General features: G+C 52.7%; 1 protein-coding gene across 1 annotated transcript in view; it reads right to left on the bottom strand.

The window, feature by feature from the left end:
* Nucleotides 1-18298, bottom strand: part of LOC110517072 (protein flightless-1 homolog) — an 82158-nt gene that overhangs the window by 34693 nt on the left and 29167 nt on the right. The window contains exons 19-24 of the mRNA XM_036972334.1: nucleotides 15044-15215; nucleotides 14132-14236; nucleotides 13839-14030; nucleotides 9247-9345; nucleotides 7011-7100; nucleotides 2245-2384 (exon numbers count right to left, since the gene is read on the bottom strand). Of these exons, the coding sequence (XP_036828229.1) occupies nucleotides 2245-2384; nucleotides 7011-7100; nucleotides 9247-9345; nucleotides 13839-14030; nucleotides 14132-14236; nucleotides 15044-15215 (798 nt within the window). The remainder of the gene's footprint in view (nucleotides 1-2244; nucleotides 2385-7010; nucleotides 7101-9246; nucleotides 9346-13838; nucleotides 14031-14131; nucleotides 14237-15043; nucleotides 15216-18298) is intronic.

The following is an 18298-nucleotide window of genomic DNA, read 5'->3' as shown; positions in this document are numbered from 1 at the left end:
CTGAGACAGACCCACAGTCCTCCTACAGTCCTGAGACAGACCCACAGTCCTCCTAAAGTCCTGAGACAGACCCTACAGTCCTCCTACAGTCCTGAGACAGACCCTACAGTCCTCCTACAGTCCTGAGACAGACCTACAGTCCTGAGACAGACCTACAGTCCTCCTACAGTTCTGAGACAGACCTACAGTCCTCCTACAGTCCTGAGACAGACCCACAGTCCTGAGACAGACCTACAGTCCTCCTACAGTTCTGAGACAGACCTACAGTCCTCCTACAGTCCTGAGACAGACCTACAGTCCTCCTACAGTCCTGAGACAGACCCACAGTCCTGAGACAGACCTACAGTCCTCCTACAGTTCTGAGACAGACCTACAGTCCTCCTACAGTTCTGAGACAGACCTACAGTCCTCCTACAGTCCTGAGACAGACCTACAGTCCTCCTACAGTCCTGAGACAGACCTACAGTCCTCCTACAGTCCTGAGACAGACCTACAGTCCTCCTACAGTCCTGAGACAGACCTACAGTCCTCCTACAGTCCTGAGACAGACCTACAGTCCTCCTACAGTCCTGAGACAGACCCACAGTCCTGAGACAGACCTACAGTCCTGAGACAGACCTACAGTCCTGAGACAGACCTACAGTCCTGAGACAGACCTACAGTCCTGAGACAGACCTACAGTCCTACAGTCCTGAGACAGACCCTACAGTCCTCCTACAGTCTTGAGACAGACCTACAGTCCTGAGACAGACCTACAGTCCTAAGACAGACCCACAGTCCTGAGACAGACCTACAGTCCTCCTACAGTCCTGAGACAGACCCACAGTCCTCCTACAGTCCTGAGACAGACCTACAGTCCTCCTACAGTTCTGAGGCAGACCTACAGTCCTCCTACAGTCCTGAGACAGACCCACAGTCCTCCTACAGTCCTGAGACAGACCCACAGTCCTCCTACAGTCCTGAGACAGACCCACAGTCCTCCTACAGTCTTGAGACAGACCCACAGTCCTCCTACAGTCTTGAGACAGACCCACAGTCCTGAGACAGACCTACAGTCCTCCTACAGTCCTGAGACAGACCCACAGTCCTCCTACAGTCCTGAGACAGACCCACAGTCCTCCTACAGTCCTGAGACAGACCCACAGTCCTCCTACAGTCCTGAGACAGACCCACAGTCCTCCTACAGTCCTGAGACAGACCCACAGTCCTCCTACAGTCCTGAGACAGACCCACAGTCCTCCTACAGTCCTGAGACAGACCCACAGTCCTCCTACAGTCCTGAGACAGACCCACAGTCCTCCTACAGTCCTGAGACAGACCCACAGTCCTCCTACAGTCCTGAGACAGACCCACAGTCCTCCTACAGTCCTGAGACAGACCCACAGTCCTCCTACAGTCCGGAGACAGACCTACAGTCCGGAGACAGACCTACAGTCCTGAGACAGACCTACAGTCCTGAGACAGACCTACAGTCCTGAGACAGACCTACAGTCCTGAGACAGACCTACAGTCCTGAGACAGACCTACAGTCCTGAGACAGACCTACAGTCCTGAGACAGACCTACAGTCCTGAGACAGACCTACAGTCCTGAGACAGACCTACAGTCCTGAGACAGACCTACAGTCCTGAGACAGACCTACAGTCCTGAGACAGACCCACAGTCCTGAGACAGACCCACAGTCCTGAGACAGACCCACAGTCCTCCTACAGTCCTGAGACAGACCCACAGTCCTCCTACAGTCCTGAGACAGACCCACAGTCCTCCTACAGTCCTGAGACAGACCCACAGTCCTGAGACAGACCCACAGTCCTGAGACAGACCCACAGTCCTGAGACAGACCCACAGTCCTGAGACAGACCCACAGTCCTGAGACAGACCCACAGTCCTCCTACAGTCCTGAGACAGACCTACAGTCCTCCTACAGTTCTGAGACAGACCTACAGTCCTCCTACAGTTCTGAGACAGACCTACAGTCCTCCTACAGTCCTGAGACAGACCTACAGTCCTCCTACAGTTCTGAGACAGACCCTACAGTCCTCCTACAGTCTTGAGACAGACCTACAGTCCTCCTACAGTCTTGAGACAGACCTACAGTCCTCCTACAGTCCTGAGACAAATCTACAGTCCTGAGACAGTCCTACAGTCCTCCTACAGTCCTGAGACAGACCTACAATCCTCTCTCTGTCTGTCTGGTGTGTGTGTGTGTGTGTGTGTGTGTGTGTGTGTGTGTGTGTGTGTGTACCTGCACAGGAAGACGTAGCAGTCCTGTGTGTGGAAGTGTCCAAACTCCTCCTCCGGCAGACGAGCAAACTTCTTCCCCTCCAACACGAATCCTTCCATTCCATCCAGATCCTCATTCCACTCCTCCATCATCTGCTCTGCCTGGAGAGAGGAGGAGAGGGATAGAGGGGAGGGGGAGGAGAAGAGAGGGGGGAGGGAGGAGGGGGAAGAGGAAGAGAGAGGGAGGGGTGAGAGGGGAAGGGAGAGAGAGGAGAGAGGGAGGAGGAAGAAGAGAGAGAGGAGAGAGGGAGGAGGAAGAAGAGAGAGAGAGGGAAGAGGAGGAAGAGGGAGGAGGAAGAGGGAAGAGGGAAGAGGAGGAAGAGGGAAGAGGGAAGAGGAGGAAGAGGGAGGAGGAAGAGGGAAGAGGGAAGAGGAGGGAGAGGGAAGAGGAGGGAGAGGAGGGAGAGGGAAGAGGAAGAGGAGGGAGAGGGAAGAGGAGGGAGAGGGAAGAGGGAAGAGGGAAGAGGGAAGAGGGAGGAGGAAGAGGGAGGAGGAAGAGGGAGGAGGAAGAGGGAGGAGGAAGAGGGAGGAGGAAGAGGGAGGAGGAAGAGGGAGGAGGAAGAGGAGGGAGAGGGAAGAGGAAGAGGGAGGAGGAAGAGGGAGAGGGAAGAGGGAGGAGGAAGAGGAGGGAGAGGGAAGAGGAGGGAGAGGGAAGAGGAAGAAGAGGGAACATGAAAAAGCTGCCATTTATAACAACACATTCCTATGGATCCACTCTGTAGCGCAACAAGACAACACCCGGGGCCAGCGACCAGGAGAGACGGGGTTTATGGCAACAAGACAACACCCGGGGCCAGCGACCAGGAGAGACGGGGTTTATGGCAACAAGACAACATCCGGGGCCAGCGACCAGGAGAGACGGGGTTTATGGCAACAAGACAACACCCGGGGCCAGCGACCAGGAGAGACGGGGTTTATGGCAACAAGACAACATCTGGGGCCAGCGACCAGGAAAGACGGGGTTTATGGCAACAAGACAACACCCGGGGCCAGCGACCAGGAGAGACGGGGTTTATGGCAACAAGACAACATCCGGGGCCAGCGACCAGGAAAGACGGGGTTTATGGCAACAAGACAACATCCAGGGCCAGCGACCAGGAGAGACGGGGTTTATGGCAACACCCGGGGCCAGCGACCAGGAGAGACGGGGTTTATGGCAAAAAGACAACACCCAGGGCCAGCGACCAGGAGAAACGGGGTTTATGGCAAAAAGACAACATCCGGGGCCAGCGACCAGGAGAGACAGGGTTTATGGCAACAAGACAACATCCGGGGCCAGCGACCAGGAGAGACGGGGTTTATGGCAACAAGACAACATCCGGGGCCAGCGACCAGGAGAGACAGGGTTTATGGCAACAAGACAACACCCGGGGCCAGCGACCAGGAGAGACGGGGTTTATGGCAACAAGACAACATCCGGGGCCAGCGACCAGGAGAGACGGGGTTTATGGCAACAAGACAACACCCGGGGCCAGCGACCAGGAGAGACGGGGTTTATGGCAACACCTGGGGCCAGCGACCAGGAGAGACGGGGTTTATGGCAACACCCGGGGCCAGCGACCAGTAGAGACGGGGTTTATGGCAACACCCGGGGCCAGCGACCAGGAGAGACGGGGTTTATGGCAACACCCGGGACCAGCGACCAGTAGAGACGGGGTTTATGGCAACACCCGGGACCAGCGACCAGTAGAGACGGGGTTTATGGCAACAAGACAACACCTGGGGCCAGCGACCAGGAGAGACGGGGTTTATGGCAACACCCGGGGCCAGCGACCAGGAGAGACGGGGTTTATGGCAACACCCGGGACCAGCGACCAGTAGAGACGGGGTTTATGGCAACAAGGGTGAATAAAGTGTTGACAGCGCTGAAGGCGACGTTGAAACATCAAGTCCTAAAAACAGCGGCTGTATTCGCTGACAGTCTCTCATCCTGGTTCTGTGATGTCATCCACGTCACTGTGGGCTGCTGGAGGCTGCAGACACCATGATCTGAGCTATATGATTGGCCAGAGGTAGGCCAAAAAGTGCACTTGATTTGTTCTCTGGGCCAGGCGGAGTTTGTACCTTCAGACACATGAAGTGGTTCAAAATGGGAACGCACTCAGCGCACAGGGCAGCTGAATCAACTGCCCCTGCCGCCAAAAAGAGGATGGCTGAATCAACTGCCCCTACCACCAACAGAGGGCAGCTGAATCAACTGCCCCTGCCGCCAAAAAGAGGATGGCTGAATCAACTGCCCCTACCGCCAAAAAGAGGGGGCTGAATCAACTGCCCCTACCGCCAACAGAGGGGGCTGAATCAACTGCCCCTACCACCAACAGAGGGGGCTGAATCAACTGCCCCTACCACCAACAGAGGGGGCTGAATCAACTGCCCCTACCGCCAACAGAGGGCGGCTGAATCAACTGCCCCTAACGCCAACAGAGGGGGCTGAATCAACTGCCCCTACCGCCAACAGAGGGGGCTGAATCAACTGCCCCTACCACCAACAGAGGGGGCTGAATCAACTGCCCCTCCCTCCAACAGAGGGCGGCTGAATCAACTGCCCCTTCCTCCAACAGAGGGCGGCTGAATCAACTGCCCCTTCCTCCAACAGGTGGGCTGAATCAACTGCCCCTACCCCCAAAAAGAGGGCGGCTGAATCAACGGCCCCTTCCTCCAACAGAGGGGGGCTGAATCAACTGCACCTCCCTCCAACAGAGGGGGGCTGAATCAACTGCCCCTCCCTCCAACAGAGGGCGGCTGAATCAACTGCCCCTCCCTCCAACAGAGGGCGGCTGAATCAACTGCCCCTACCGCCAACAGAGGGCGGCTGAATCAAATGCCCCTCCCTCCAACAGAGGGGGGCTGAATCAACTGCCCCTCCCTCCAACAGAGGGGGGCTGAATCAACTGCCCCTACCGCCAACAGAGGGGGCTGAATCAACTGCCCCTACCGCCAACAGAGGGGGCTGAATCAACTGCCCCTACCGCCAACAGAGGGCGTCTGAATCAACTGCCCCTACCGCCAACAGAGGGGGCTGAATCAACTGCCCCTACCGCCAAAAAGAGGATGGCTGAATCAACTGCCCCTACCGCCAAAAAGAGGATGGCTGAATCAACTGCCCCTACCGCCAAAAAGAGGGCGGCTGAATCAACTGCCCCTAACGCCAACAGAGGGGGCTGAATCAACTGCCCCTACCGCCAACAGAGGGGGCTGAATCAACTGCCCCTACCACCAACAGAGGGGGCTGAATCAACTGCCCCTACCACCAACAGAGGGGGCTGAATCAACTGCCCCTACCGCCAACAGAGGGCGGCTGAATCAACTGCCCCTAACGCCAACAGAGGGGGCTGAATCAACTGCCCCTACCGCCAACAGAGGGGGCTGAATCAACTGCCCCTACCACCAACAGAGGGGGCTGAATCAACTGCCCCTCCCTCCAACAGAGGGCGGCTGAATCAACTGCCCCTTCCTCCAACAGAGGGCGGCTGAATCAACTGCCCCTTCCTCCAACAGGTGGGCTGAATCAACTGCCCCTACCCCCAAAAAGAGGGCGGCTGAATCAACGGCCCCTTCCTCCAACAGAGGGGGGCTGAATCAACTGCACCTCCCTCCAACAGAGGGGGGCTGAATCAACTGCCCCTCCCTCCAACAGAGGGCGGCTGAATCAACTGCCCCTCCCTCCAACAGAGGGCGGCTGAATCAACTGCCCCTACCGCCAACAGAGGGCGCCTGAATCAAATGCCCCTCCCTCCAACAGAGGGGGGCTGAATCAACTGCCCCTCCCTCCAACAGAGGGGGGCTGAATCAACTGCCCCTCCCTCCAACAGAGGGGGGCTGAATCAACTGCCCCTCCCTCCAACAGAGGGGGGCTGAATCAACTGCCCCTCCCTCCAACAGAGGGGGGCTGAATCAACTGCCCCTCCCTCCAACAGAGGGGGGCTGAATCAACTGCCCCTACCAAGAACCAGAGTTTACACACCAGCTGATGTTTAGGGCCATGGGGGGTTGTCTGGGGAGGAAGAGAGCTGTTTACCTCAGTGAGGACCATGGGGGGTTGTCTGGGGGAGGAGGAGGGCTGTTTACCTCAGTGAGGACCATGGGGGTTGTCTGGGGAGGAAGAGGGCTGTTTACCTCAGTGAGGACCATGGGGGGGGGGGGGGGGGGGGGGGGTTGTCTGGGGAGGAAGAGGGCTGTTTACCTCAGTGAGGACCATGGGGGGTTGTCTGGGGAGGAAGAGGGCGATGAGGTGTTTACCTCAGTGAGGACCATGGGGGGTTGTCAGAGGAAGAGGCCTGTTTACCTCAGTGAGGACCATGGGGGGGTTGTCAGAGGAAGAGGGCTGTTTACCTCAGTGAGGACCATGGGGGGGTTGTCTGGGGGGGAAGAGAGCTGTTTACCTCAGTGAGGACCATGGGGGGGTTGTCTGGGGGGGAAGAGAGCTGTTTACCTCAGTGAGGACCATGGGGGGTTGTCTGGGGAGGAAGAGGGCTGTTTACCTCAGTGAGGACCATGGGGGGTTGTCTGGGGAGGAAGAGGGCTGTTTACCTCAGTGAGGACCATGGGGGGTTGTCTGGGGAGGAATAGGGCTGTTTACCTCAGTGAGGACCATGGGGGGGTCGTCTGGGGAGGAAGAGAGCTGTTTACCTCAGTGAGGACCATGGGGGGGTCGTCTGGGGAGGAAGAGGGCTGTTTACCTCAGTGAGGGCCATGGGGGGTTGTCTGGGGAGGAAGAGGGCTGTTTACCTCAGTGAGGACCATGGGGGGTTGTCTGGGGAGGAAGAGGGCGGTGAGGTCAGCCTTCATCTCGTCTTTCTTCTCAGCATCCTTCTTGACCTGACACAGACAAGACAGGTCACACATTTTAAAGACTTAATTTGAATCCACCAATCAAGTCCAAAAACAGGATCCAAACATGAGAAAGGTCCCTGTCTGCATGGTACTAAAGGGCTTTCCTCAAAGCCAGTGGCAGGTCATTAGCAAAGATTGAAACAAGTCAAAGGGGCCTAGAAAGCTGCCCTGGGGAATTCCTAATTCTACCAGTAAGGGGCCTAGACACCTGCCCTGGGGAATTCCTAATTCTACCAGTAAGGGGCCTAGACACCTGCCCTGGGGAATTCCTAATTCTACCAGTAAGGGGCCTAGACAGCTGCCCTGGGGAATTCCTAATTCTACCAGTAAGGGGCCTAGACAGCTGCCCTGGGGGATTCCTAATTCTACCAGTAAGGGGCCTAGATAGCTGCCCTGGGGAATTCCAGGGTTAGAGTTAGGGGTCAGGGTTAAAGGTCAGGAGTTAAGGTCCTGAGTCAAACACAGTTCCAGGACAGCAGATGGCAGGGTCAGGGTTAAAGGTCAAGAGTTATTCACAGATGGAAGGGTTAGAGTTGGGGTCAGGGTTAATGGTCAGGAGTTATTCACAGATGGAAGGGTTAGAGTTGGGGTCAGGGTTAATGGTCAGGAGTTATTCACAGATGGAAGGGTAAGAGTTAGGGGTCAGGGTTAAAGGTCAAGTAGCAAAGTAAAGGATCATTAGAAGAGCTACACCAAGCTAGTTGCTAGAGGGCGCTAACTAGCATACCCCCCCTACACCAAGCTAGTTGCTAGAGGGAGCTAGCTAGCACACCCCCATACACCAAGCAAGTTGATAGAGGGAGCTAGCTAGCACACCCCCCCCTACACCAAGCTAGTTGCTAGAGGGAGCTAGCTAGCATACCCCCCTACACCAAGCTAGTTGATAGAGGGAGCTAGCTAGCATACCCCCCTATACCAAGCTAGTTGCTAGAGGGAGCTAGCTAGCATACCCCCCTACACCAAGCTAGTTGCTAGAGGGAGCTAGCTAGCATACCCACCTACACCAAGCTAGTTGATAGAGGGAGCTAGTATGAGGATTCTGTGTTATGCACTATAGCCCGTTACCATATATGTGATTGAATATTATCTGCTGTTGGCTTATGTGGATGTATGTATGTATGTATGTATGTGTTATGCAACATAGCTGACTTGAAACATTGATAACAGTTTCAGGGCCATGGGCCTTTCTCATGATGGAAAAAAACAGAATAACGTAAAAACGGACGCATGCAGAACGTAGTGTAGCAAACCACAGACTGGTACCAGCTCGTATGACAACAATCAACGATAGGCTGGGTGAGTCTAAACCACGCCCAGTCTCTAATCTGACAGGCCGGCTCGGAAGCAGGAACTATTTCTTACAGAGTATATTTATAATATCTTTGTCAAGAACAAGTGAGTTCTCTGTTTGCCCTGCGAGGTGGGACAGAGAGCCCGTATATGCAAAAATTGCATTTACCACTTATTGCTTAGCTAATAAAAAATACATAGTATACAATCGGTGACTCAATGTCATATTTATCCTGATACCAGATTCGAATTGACACAACCCTAACACTAGCTAGCATACCCCCCTACACCAAGCTAGTTGATAGAGGGCGCTAGCTAGCATACCGCCCTACACCAAGCTAGTTGATAGAGGGCGCTAGCTAGCTAACATACACCCCTACACCAAGCTAGTTGATAGCTAGCATACACCCCTACACAACAGGTCGTGTTACTCACCTTCCCCTGTAGCTAGCTAGCATACACCCCTACACCAAGCTAGTTGATAGCTAGCATACACCCCTACACAACAGGTCGTGTTACTCACCTTCCTCTGTAGCTAGCTAGCATACACCCCTACACCAAGCTAGTTGATAGCTAGCATACACCCCTACACAACAGGTCGTGTTACTCACCTTCCCCTGTAGCTAGCTAGCATACACCCCTACACCAAGCTAGTTGATAGCTAGCATACACCCCTACACAACAGGTCGTGTTACTCACCTTCCTCTGTAGCTAGCTAGCATACACCCCTACACCAAGCTAGTTGATAGCTAGCATACACCCCTACACAACAGGTCGTGTTACTCACCTTCCCCTGTAGCTAGCTAGCATACACCCCTACACAACAGGTTGTGTTACTCACCTTCCCCTGTAATCCTTGCTGTTGCTCTACACTCTCAGCTGCTCTGGTGTAGTCCACCTTCAGGACATCATCCCAGTTCTGAAACTTAGACTTAAACACCTGGAGAAAGAGACAGAGAGAGAGAGACAGACACAGAGGCCGAGAGACAGAGAGACACAGAGAGGTAGAGACAGAGAGAGACACAGAGACCGAGAGACAGAGAGAGACACAGAGAGGGATTGACAGAGAGAGAGACAGAGAGCGAGACAGAGAGAGAGACAGAGAGACACAGAGAGGGAGAGAGAGAGAGACACGGAGAGGGAGAGACAGAGAGAGACACAGAAAGAGAGACAGAGAGAGACAGAGAGAGACACAGAGACCGAGAGACAGAGAGAGAGAGGGAGAGAGGGAGAGAGAGAGAGGGAGAGAGGGAGAGAGAGAGAGAGAGAGAGAGAGAGAGAGACAGAGAGAGAGAGAGAGGGTTAGTATGTAGTCCACCTTTAGGACATCCTTCCAGTTGTTAAACTTAAACACTTGGAAAAGGGAGGGGAGTTATAACGTCATGTCAACTCTTGTTAAGTATTTCTCTTGCTCTTGTCAAGTAATTTGAACCCTGGCCAAGTCATTTGACCCCTGGCCAAGTCATTTGACCATTGGCCAAGTCATTTGACCCCTTGCCAAGTCATTTGACCCCTTGCCAAGTATGGTATATTTTCAACCCAGGCCCTATTGTATTCACATTAGGATATGGATGAAGTTGCACTTCCTAGGGCTTCCACTAGATGTCAACCATCTTTAGAAACTTGAATGAGGCTTCTACTGTGTTGTGGGACTGAATAAGAGCTGAATGGGTCAGAATACTGGCAGAGAGCCATTTCCTGGTCACGCACAATCCATATGAGAGCGACCTTCTTCCATTGCTCCATCTACAAAGGAATACTCCGGTTGGAACTTTATCGAAGATTTATGATAAAAACATCCTAATGATTGATTCTATACTTAGTTTGAAATGTTTCTTCGACCTGTAATATAACTTTTTGTCCGAAGTAATGCTCGACCTCCACGAGCGTTTGGATTTATTTACCTAACGCGCAAACAAAAGTAGCTACTTGGACATAAATAATGGACATTATCGAACAAATCAAGCATTTATTGTGGAACTAGGATTCCTGGGAGTGCATTCTGATGAAGATCATCAAAGGTAAGGGAATATTTATCATGAAATTTCTGATTTCTGTTGACTCCAACATTGCGGCTAATTTAATTTCTCTCTGAGCGCCGTCTCAGATTATTGCATGGTGTGCTTTTTCCGTAAAGTTTTTTTGAAATCTGACACAGCGGTTGCATTAAGGAGAAGTAAATCTATAATTCCATGTGTATAACTTGCATTATCATCTACATTTATGATGAGTATTTCTGTTGAATCGATGTGGCTATGCAAAATATAAATATGCATTTTATCAATTAAAACAAACATGTATTGTGTAACATGAAGTCCTATGAGTGTCATCTGATGAAGATCAAAGGTTAATTTTATCGCCATTTGTGCTTTTTGTGACTCCTCTCTTTGGCTGGAAAAATGGCTGTTTATTCATTCTGTGGCTTGGTGGTGACCTAACATAATCGTTTGGTGTGCTTTCGCTGTAAAGCACATTTGAAATCGGACACTGTGGTGGGATTAACAACAAGACTACCTTTAAAACGGTATAAGATACATGTATGTTTGAGGAATGTTAATTATGAGATTTCTGTTGTTTTGAATTTGGCTCCCTGCACTTTCACTGGCTGTTGTCATATCGATCCCCCGTTAACAGGGTCTCAGCCACAAGAAAAGGGCTTTGTTGATGCATGGACTCACTCTGTGTGCAATAATAATGTGTATATATATATATATAGTGTTTAACATGATTTTTGAATGACTACCTCATCTCTGTACCCCACACACACAATGACTACCTCATCTCTGTACCCCACACACACAATGACTACCTCATCTCTGTACCCCACACACACAATGACTACCTCATCTCTGTACCCCACACACACAATGACTACCTCGTCTCTGTACCCCACACATACAATGACTACCTCATCTCTGTACCCCACACATACAATGTCTACCTCATCTCTGTACCCCACACACACAATGACTACCTCATCTCTGTACCCGACACACACAATGACTACCTCATCTCTGTACCCCACACATACAATGACTACCTCATCTCTGTACTCCACACACACAATGACTACCTCGTCTCTGTACCCCACACACACAATGACTACCTCGTCTCTGTATCCCACACACACAATGACTACCTCATCTCTGTACCCCACACACACAATGACTACCTCATCTCTGTACCCCACACACACAATGACTACCTCATCTCTGTACCCCACACATACAATGTCTACCTCATCTCTGTACCCCACACCTACAATGACTACCTCATCTCTGTACCCCACACCTACAATGACTACCTCATCTCTGTACCCCACACCTACAATGATTACCTCATCTCTGTACCCCACACACACAATGTCTACCTCATCTCTGTACCCCACACCTACAATGATTACCTCATCTCTGTACCCCACACCTACAATGACTACCTCATCTCTGTACCCCACACCTACAATGACTACCTCATCTCTGTATGTGTGGGGTACAATGACTACCTCATCTCTGTACCCCACACCTACAATGACTACTTCATCTCTGTACCCCACACACACAATGTCTACCTCATCTTTGTACCCCACACACACAATGACTACCTCATCTCTGTACCCCACACATACAATGACTACCTCATCTCTGTACCCCACACACACAATGACTACCTCATACAAATATTCAAAACCTCCTGTTTACAACAAGGCACTAAAGTAAAACTGCAACTGTTAAAACCTCCAGGAGGGTTTCTCTGCAGGAACAGGGTAGGAGTTAAAACCTCCAGGAGGGTCTCTCTCCAGGAACAGGGTAGGAGTTAAAACCTCCAGGAGGGTTTCTCTCCAGGAACAGGGTTGGAGTTAAAACCTACAGGAGGGTCTCTCTCCAGGAACAGGGTAGGAGTTAAAACCTCCAGGAGGGTTTCTCTCCAGGAACAGGGTAGGAGTTAAAACCTCCAGGAGGGTTTCTCTCCAGGAACAGGGTAGGAGTTAAAACCTCCAGGAGGGTTTCTCTCCAGGAACAGGGTAGGAGTTAAAACCTCCAGGAGGGTCTCTCTCCAGGAACAGGGTAGGAGTTAAAACCTCCAGGAGGGTCTCTCTCCAGGAACAGGGTTGGAGTTAAAACCTCCAGGAGGGTCTCTCTCCAGGAACAGGGTTGGAGTTAAAACCTACAGGAGGGTTTCTCTCCAGGAACAGGGTTGGAGTTAAAACCTCCAGGAGGGTTTCTCTCCAGGAACAGGGTAGGAGTTAAAACCTACAGGAGGGTTTCTCTCCAGGAACAGGGTAGGAGTTAAAACCTCCAGGAGGGTTTCTCTCCAGGAACAGGGTAGGAGTTAAAACCTACAGGAGGGTTTCTCTCCAGGAACAGGGTAGGAGTTAAAACCTCCAGGAGGGTTTCTCTCCAGGAACAGGGTAGGAGTTAAAACCTCCAGGAGGGTTTCTCTCCAGGAACAGGGTAGGAGTTAAAACCTCCAGGAGGGTCTCTCTCCAGGAACAGGGTAGGAGTTAAAACCTCCAGGAGGGTCTCTCTCCAGGAACAGGGTTGGAGTTAAAACCTCCAGGAGGGTCTCTCTCCAGGAACAGGGTTGGAGTTAAAACCTACAGGAGGGTTTCTCTCCAGGAACAGGGTTGGAGTTAAAACCTCCAGGAGGGTCTCTCTCCAGGAACAGGGTAGGAGTTAAAACCTCCAGGAGGGTTTCTCTCCAGGAACAGGGTAGGAGTTAAAATCTCCAGGAGGGTATCTTTCCAGGAACAGGGTAGGAGTTAAAACCTCCAGGAGGGTCTCTCTCCAGGAACAGGGTTGGAGTTAAAACCTCCAGGAGGGTTTCTCTCCAGGAACAGGGTAGGAGTTAAAACCTCCAGGAGGGTCTCTCTCCAGGAACAGGGTAGGAGTTAAAACCTCCAGGAGGGTTTCTCTCCAGGAACAGGGTAGTGGTTAAAATCTCCAGGAGGGTATCTTTCCAGGAACAGGGTTGGAGTTAAAACCTACAGGAGGGTTTCTCTCCAGGAACAGGGTTGGAGTTAAAACCTCCGGGAGGGTTTCTCTCCGGGAACAGGGTAGGAGTTAAAACCTACAGGAGGGTTTCTCTCCAGGAACAGGGTAGGAGTTAAAACCTCCAGGAGGGTCTCTCTCCAGGAACATGGTTGGAGTTAAAACCTCCAGGAGGGTCTCTCTCCAGGAACAGGGTAGGAGTTAAAACCTCCAGGAGGGTCTCTCTCCAGGAACAGGGTTGGAGTTAAAACCTCCAGGAGGGTATGTCTCCAGGAACAGGGTTGGAGTTAAAACCTACAGGAGGGTTTCTCTCCAGGAACAGGGTAGGAGTTAAAACCTACAGGAGGGTATGTCTCCAGGAACAGGGTAGGAGTTAAAACCTACAGGAGGGTTTCTCTCCAGGAACAGGGTAGGAGTTAAAACCTCCAGGAGGGTATCTGCCTACCTGACACTCTGTCCCCTCCAGGTTCCTGGTAACAGTAGCGTGTTTGGGGCGGTGCAGCATAGTGCAGACTTCCTGTCCTAGCTTCAGGGCGGCTGCTCTCACAAGACGAGGAGACTTCCTCCCAATCCAGATAAACACATCAGACAGACAGTCCAGGATGTACACTCCCTTAGTGTCCAGCAGGGTCTGGAGCTAGAGACACAGACAGACAGAGACTGATTATAACAGAACAGGTTACAGTTTAACTACCCCATAGTTACCCCATAGTTAAATCATAGTTACACCATAGTTACCAGTCGTAGTTCCGGCAGTTTGTCCAGTTTGACCTTCTCTTTGTGTTCCACTGACAGCTTGTAGTTGATTTGAGGGAGCTCCAGATATCCCAGACCCAGACCCACCTAAACAACAACAACATTAGCCCAGACACAGACCCACCTAGACAACAACATTAGCCCAGACCCACCTAGACAACATTAGCCCAGACCCAACAAAATAATTAGATGTCAGGGGTCGTATGGGTGTGAAGTCATCAGGGACATATCTGATTAGGGGTCAGGGGTCAGAGGGTACCTTGTATAGTTTGGGTCGTACGGGTGTGAAGTCATCAGGGACGTGTCTGATTAGGGGTCAGGGGTCAGAGGGTACCTTGTATAGTTTGGGTCGTACGGGTGTGAAGTCATCAGGGACGTGTCTGATTAGGGGTCAGGGGTCAGAGGGTACCTGGTATAGTTTGGGTCGTACGGGTGTGAAGTCATCAGGGACGTGTCTGATTAGAGGTCAGGGGTCAGAGGGTACCTTGTATAGTTTGGGTCGTACGGGTGTGAAGTCATCAGGGACGTGTCTGATTAGAGGTCAGGGGTCAGAGGTCAGGGGGTACCTTGTATAGTTTGGGTCGTACGGGTGTGAAGTCATCAGGGACGTGTCTGATTAGAGGTCAGGGGTCAGAGGTCAGGGGGTACCTTGTATAGTTTGGGTCGCACGGGTGTGAAGTCATCAGGGACGTGTCTGATTAGAGGTCAGGGGTCAGAGGTCAGGGGGTACCTTGTATAGTTTGGGTCGCACGGGTGTGAAGTCATCAGGGATGTGTCTGATTAGAGGTCAGGGGTCAGAGGTCAGGGGGTACCTTGTATAGTTTGGGTCGCACGGGTGTGAAGTCATCAGGGACGTGTCTGATTAGAGGTCAGGGGTCAGAGGTCAGGGGGTACCTTGTATAGTTTGGGTCGTACGGGTGTGAAGTCATCAGGGACGTGTTTGCGTATCTCTTCAGGTTGTCCTCCCAGCACCTCCCAGAAGTTAGGAGGTTCCTGACTCTGCTGCAGGGTGGTGATCTCTGCCTTCCCCTTACGCTCGTTCTTATTGATCTTCTCTGCAAACAGCCTACACACACACACACACACACACAGTCAGAGACATTCATGGGCAGGCACACACGAACACACACACCAGGTAGCAGGTAGGTATTCTAGTGGTTAGAGCATTGGACATGTAACCAAAGGGTTGCAAGATGCCCCTGAACAAGGCAGTTAACCCACTGTTCCCCTGGACTAGGCAGTTAACCCACTGTTCCCCTGAACAGGGCAGTTAACCCAGTGTTCCCCTGAACAAGACAGTTATCCCACTGTTCACCTGAACAAGGCAGTTAACCCACTGTTCCCCTGAACAAGGCAGTTAACCCACTGTTCCCCTGGACTAGGCAGTTAACCCACTGTTCCCCTGAACAAGGCAGTTAACCCACTGTTCCCCTGAACAAGGCAGTTAACCCACTGTTCCCCCTGAACAAGGCAGTTAACCCACTGTTCCCCCTGAACAAGGCAGTTAACCCACTGTTCCCCCTGAACAAGGCAGTTAACCCACTGTTCCCCCTGAACAAGGCAGTTAACCCACTGTTCCCCCTGAACAAGGCAGTTAACCCACTGTTCCCCCTGAACAAGGCAGTTAACCCACTGTTCCCCCTGAACAAGGCAGTTAACCCACTGTTCCCCCTGAACAAGGCAGTTAACCCACTGTTCCCCCTGAACAAGGCAGTTAACCCACTGTTCCCTGAACAAGGCAGTTAACCCACTGTTCCCCTGAACAAGGCAGTTAACCCACTGTTCCCCTGAACAAGGCAGTTAACCCACTGTTCCCCTGAACAAGGCAGTTAACCCACTGTTCCCCTGAACAAGGCAGTTAACCCACTGTTCCCCTGAACAAGGCAGTTAACCCACTGTTCCCCTGAACAAGGCAGTTAACCCACTGTTCCCCTGAACAAGGCAGTTAACCCACTGTTCCCCTGAACAAGGCAGTTAACCCACTGTTCCCCTGAACAAGGCAGTTAACCCACTGTTCCCCTGAACAAGGCAGTTAACCCACTGTTCCCCTGAACAAGGCAGTTAACCCACTGTTCCCCTGAACAAGGCAGTTAACCCACTGTTCCCCTGAACAAGGCAGTTAACCCACTGTTCCCCTGAACAAGGCAGTTAACCCACTGTTCCCCTGAACAAGGCAGTTAACCCACTGTTCCCCTGAACAAGGCAGTTAACCCACTGTTCCCCTGAACAAGGCAGTTAACCCACTGTTCGCCTGAACAAGGCAGTTAACCCACAGTTCCCCTGAACAAGGCAGTTAACCCACTGATCCCCGGTAGGCTGTTGTCCTGCCCCTGAACAAGGCAGTTAACCCACTGTTCCCCGGTAGGCTGTGGTCCTGCCCCTGAACAAGGCAGTTAACCCACTGTTCCCCTGAACAAGGCAGTTAACCCACTGATCCCCGGTAGGCTGTCGTCCTGCCCCTGAACAAGGCAGTTAACCCACTGTTCCCCTGTAGGCTGTGGTCCTGCCCCTGAACAAGGCAGTTAACCCACTGTTCCCCGGTAGGCTGTGGTCCTGCCCCTGAACAAGGCAGTTAACCCACTGTTCCCCGGTAGGCTGTGGTCCTGCCCCTGAACAAGGCAGTTAACCCACTGTTCCCCGGTAGGCTGTGGTCCTGCCCCTGAACAAGGCAGTTAACCCACTGTTCCCCGGTAGGCTGTGGTCCTGCCCCTGAACAAGGCAGTTAACCCACTGTTCCCCTGTAGGCTGTGGTCCTGCCCCTGAACAAGGCAGTTAACCCACTGCTCCCCTGAACAAGGCAGTTAACCCACTGTTCCCCTGAACAAGGCAGTTAACCCACTGTTCCCCTGAACAAGGCAGTTAACCCACTGTTCCCCTGAACAAGGCAGTTAACCCACTGTTCCCCTGAACAAGGCAGTTAACCCACTGTTCCCCTGAACAAGGCAGTTAACCCACTGTTCGCCTGAACAAGGCAGTTAACCCACTGTTCCCCTGAACAAGGCAGTTAACCCACTGATCCCCGGTAGGCTGTTGTCCTGCCCCTGAACAAGGCAGTTAACCCACTGTTCCCCGGTAGGCTGTGGTCCTGCCCCTGAACAAGGCAGTTAACCCACTGTTCCCCTGAACAAGGCAGTTAACCCACTGATCCCCGGTAGGCTGTCGTCCTGCCCCTGAACAAGGCAGTTAACCCACTGTTCCCCTGTAGGCTGTGGTCCTGCCCCTGAACAAGGCAGTTAACCCACTGTTCCCCGGTAGGCTGTGGTCCTGCCCCTGAACAAGGCAGTTAACCCACTGTTCCCCGGTAGGCTGTGGTCCTGCCCCTGAACAAGGCAGTTAACCCACTGTTCCCCGGTAGGCTGTGGTCCTGCCCCTGAACAAGGCAGTTAACCCACTGTTCCCCGGTAGGCTGTGGTCCTGCCCCTGAACAAGGCAGTTAACCCACTGTTCCCCGGTAGGCTGTGGTCCTGCCCCTGAACAAGGCAGTTAACCCACTGTTCCCCGGTAGGCTGTGGTCCTGCCCCTGAACAAGGCAGTTAACCCACTGTTCCCCGGTAGGCTGTGGTCCTGCCCCTGAACAAGGCAGTTAACCCACTGTTCCCCGGTAGGCTGTGGTCCTGCCCCTGAACAAGGCAGTTAACCCACTGTTCCCCGGTAGGCTGTGGTCCTGCACCTGAACAAGGCAGTTAACCCACTGTTCCCCGGTAGGCTGTGGTCCTGCCCCTGAACAAGGCAGTTAACCCACTGTTCCCCGGTAGGCTGTGGTCCTGCCCCTGAACAAGGCAGTTAACCCACTGTTCCCCTGTAGGCTGTGGTCCTGCCCCTGAACAAGGCAGTTAACCCACTGTTCCCCGGTAGGCTGTGGTCCTGCCCCTGAACAAGGCAGTTAACCCACTGTTCCACGGTAGGCTGTGGTCCTGCCCCTGAACAAGGCAGTTAACCCACTGTTCCCCGGTAGGCTGTGGTCCTGCCCCTGAACAAGGCAGTTAACCCACTGTTCCCCGGTAGGCTGTGGTCCTGCCCCTGAACAAGGCAGTTAACCCACTGTTCCCCGGTAGGCTGTGGTCCTGCCCCTGAACAAGGCAGTTAACCCACTGTTCCCCGGTAGGCTGTGGTCCTGCCCCTGAACAAGGCAGTTAACCCACTGTTCCC

This window comes from Oncorhynchus mykiss, unplaced genomic scaffold (genome assembly GCF_013265735.2).
Source record: "Oncorhynchus mykiss isolate Arlee unplaced genomic scaffold, USDA_OmykA_1.1 un_scaffold_140, whole genome shotgun sequence".
Lineage (NCBI taxonomy): Eukaryota > Metazoa > Chordata > Actinopteri > Salmoniformes > Salmonidae > Oncorhynchus > Oncorhynchus mykiss.
This window is presented reverse-complemented; position numbering and strand designations above follow the sequence as displayed.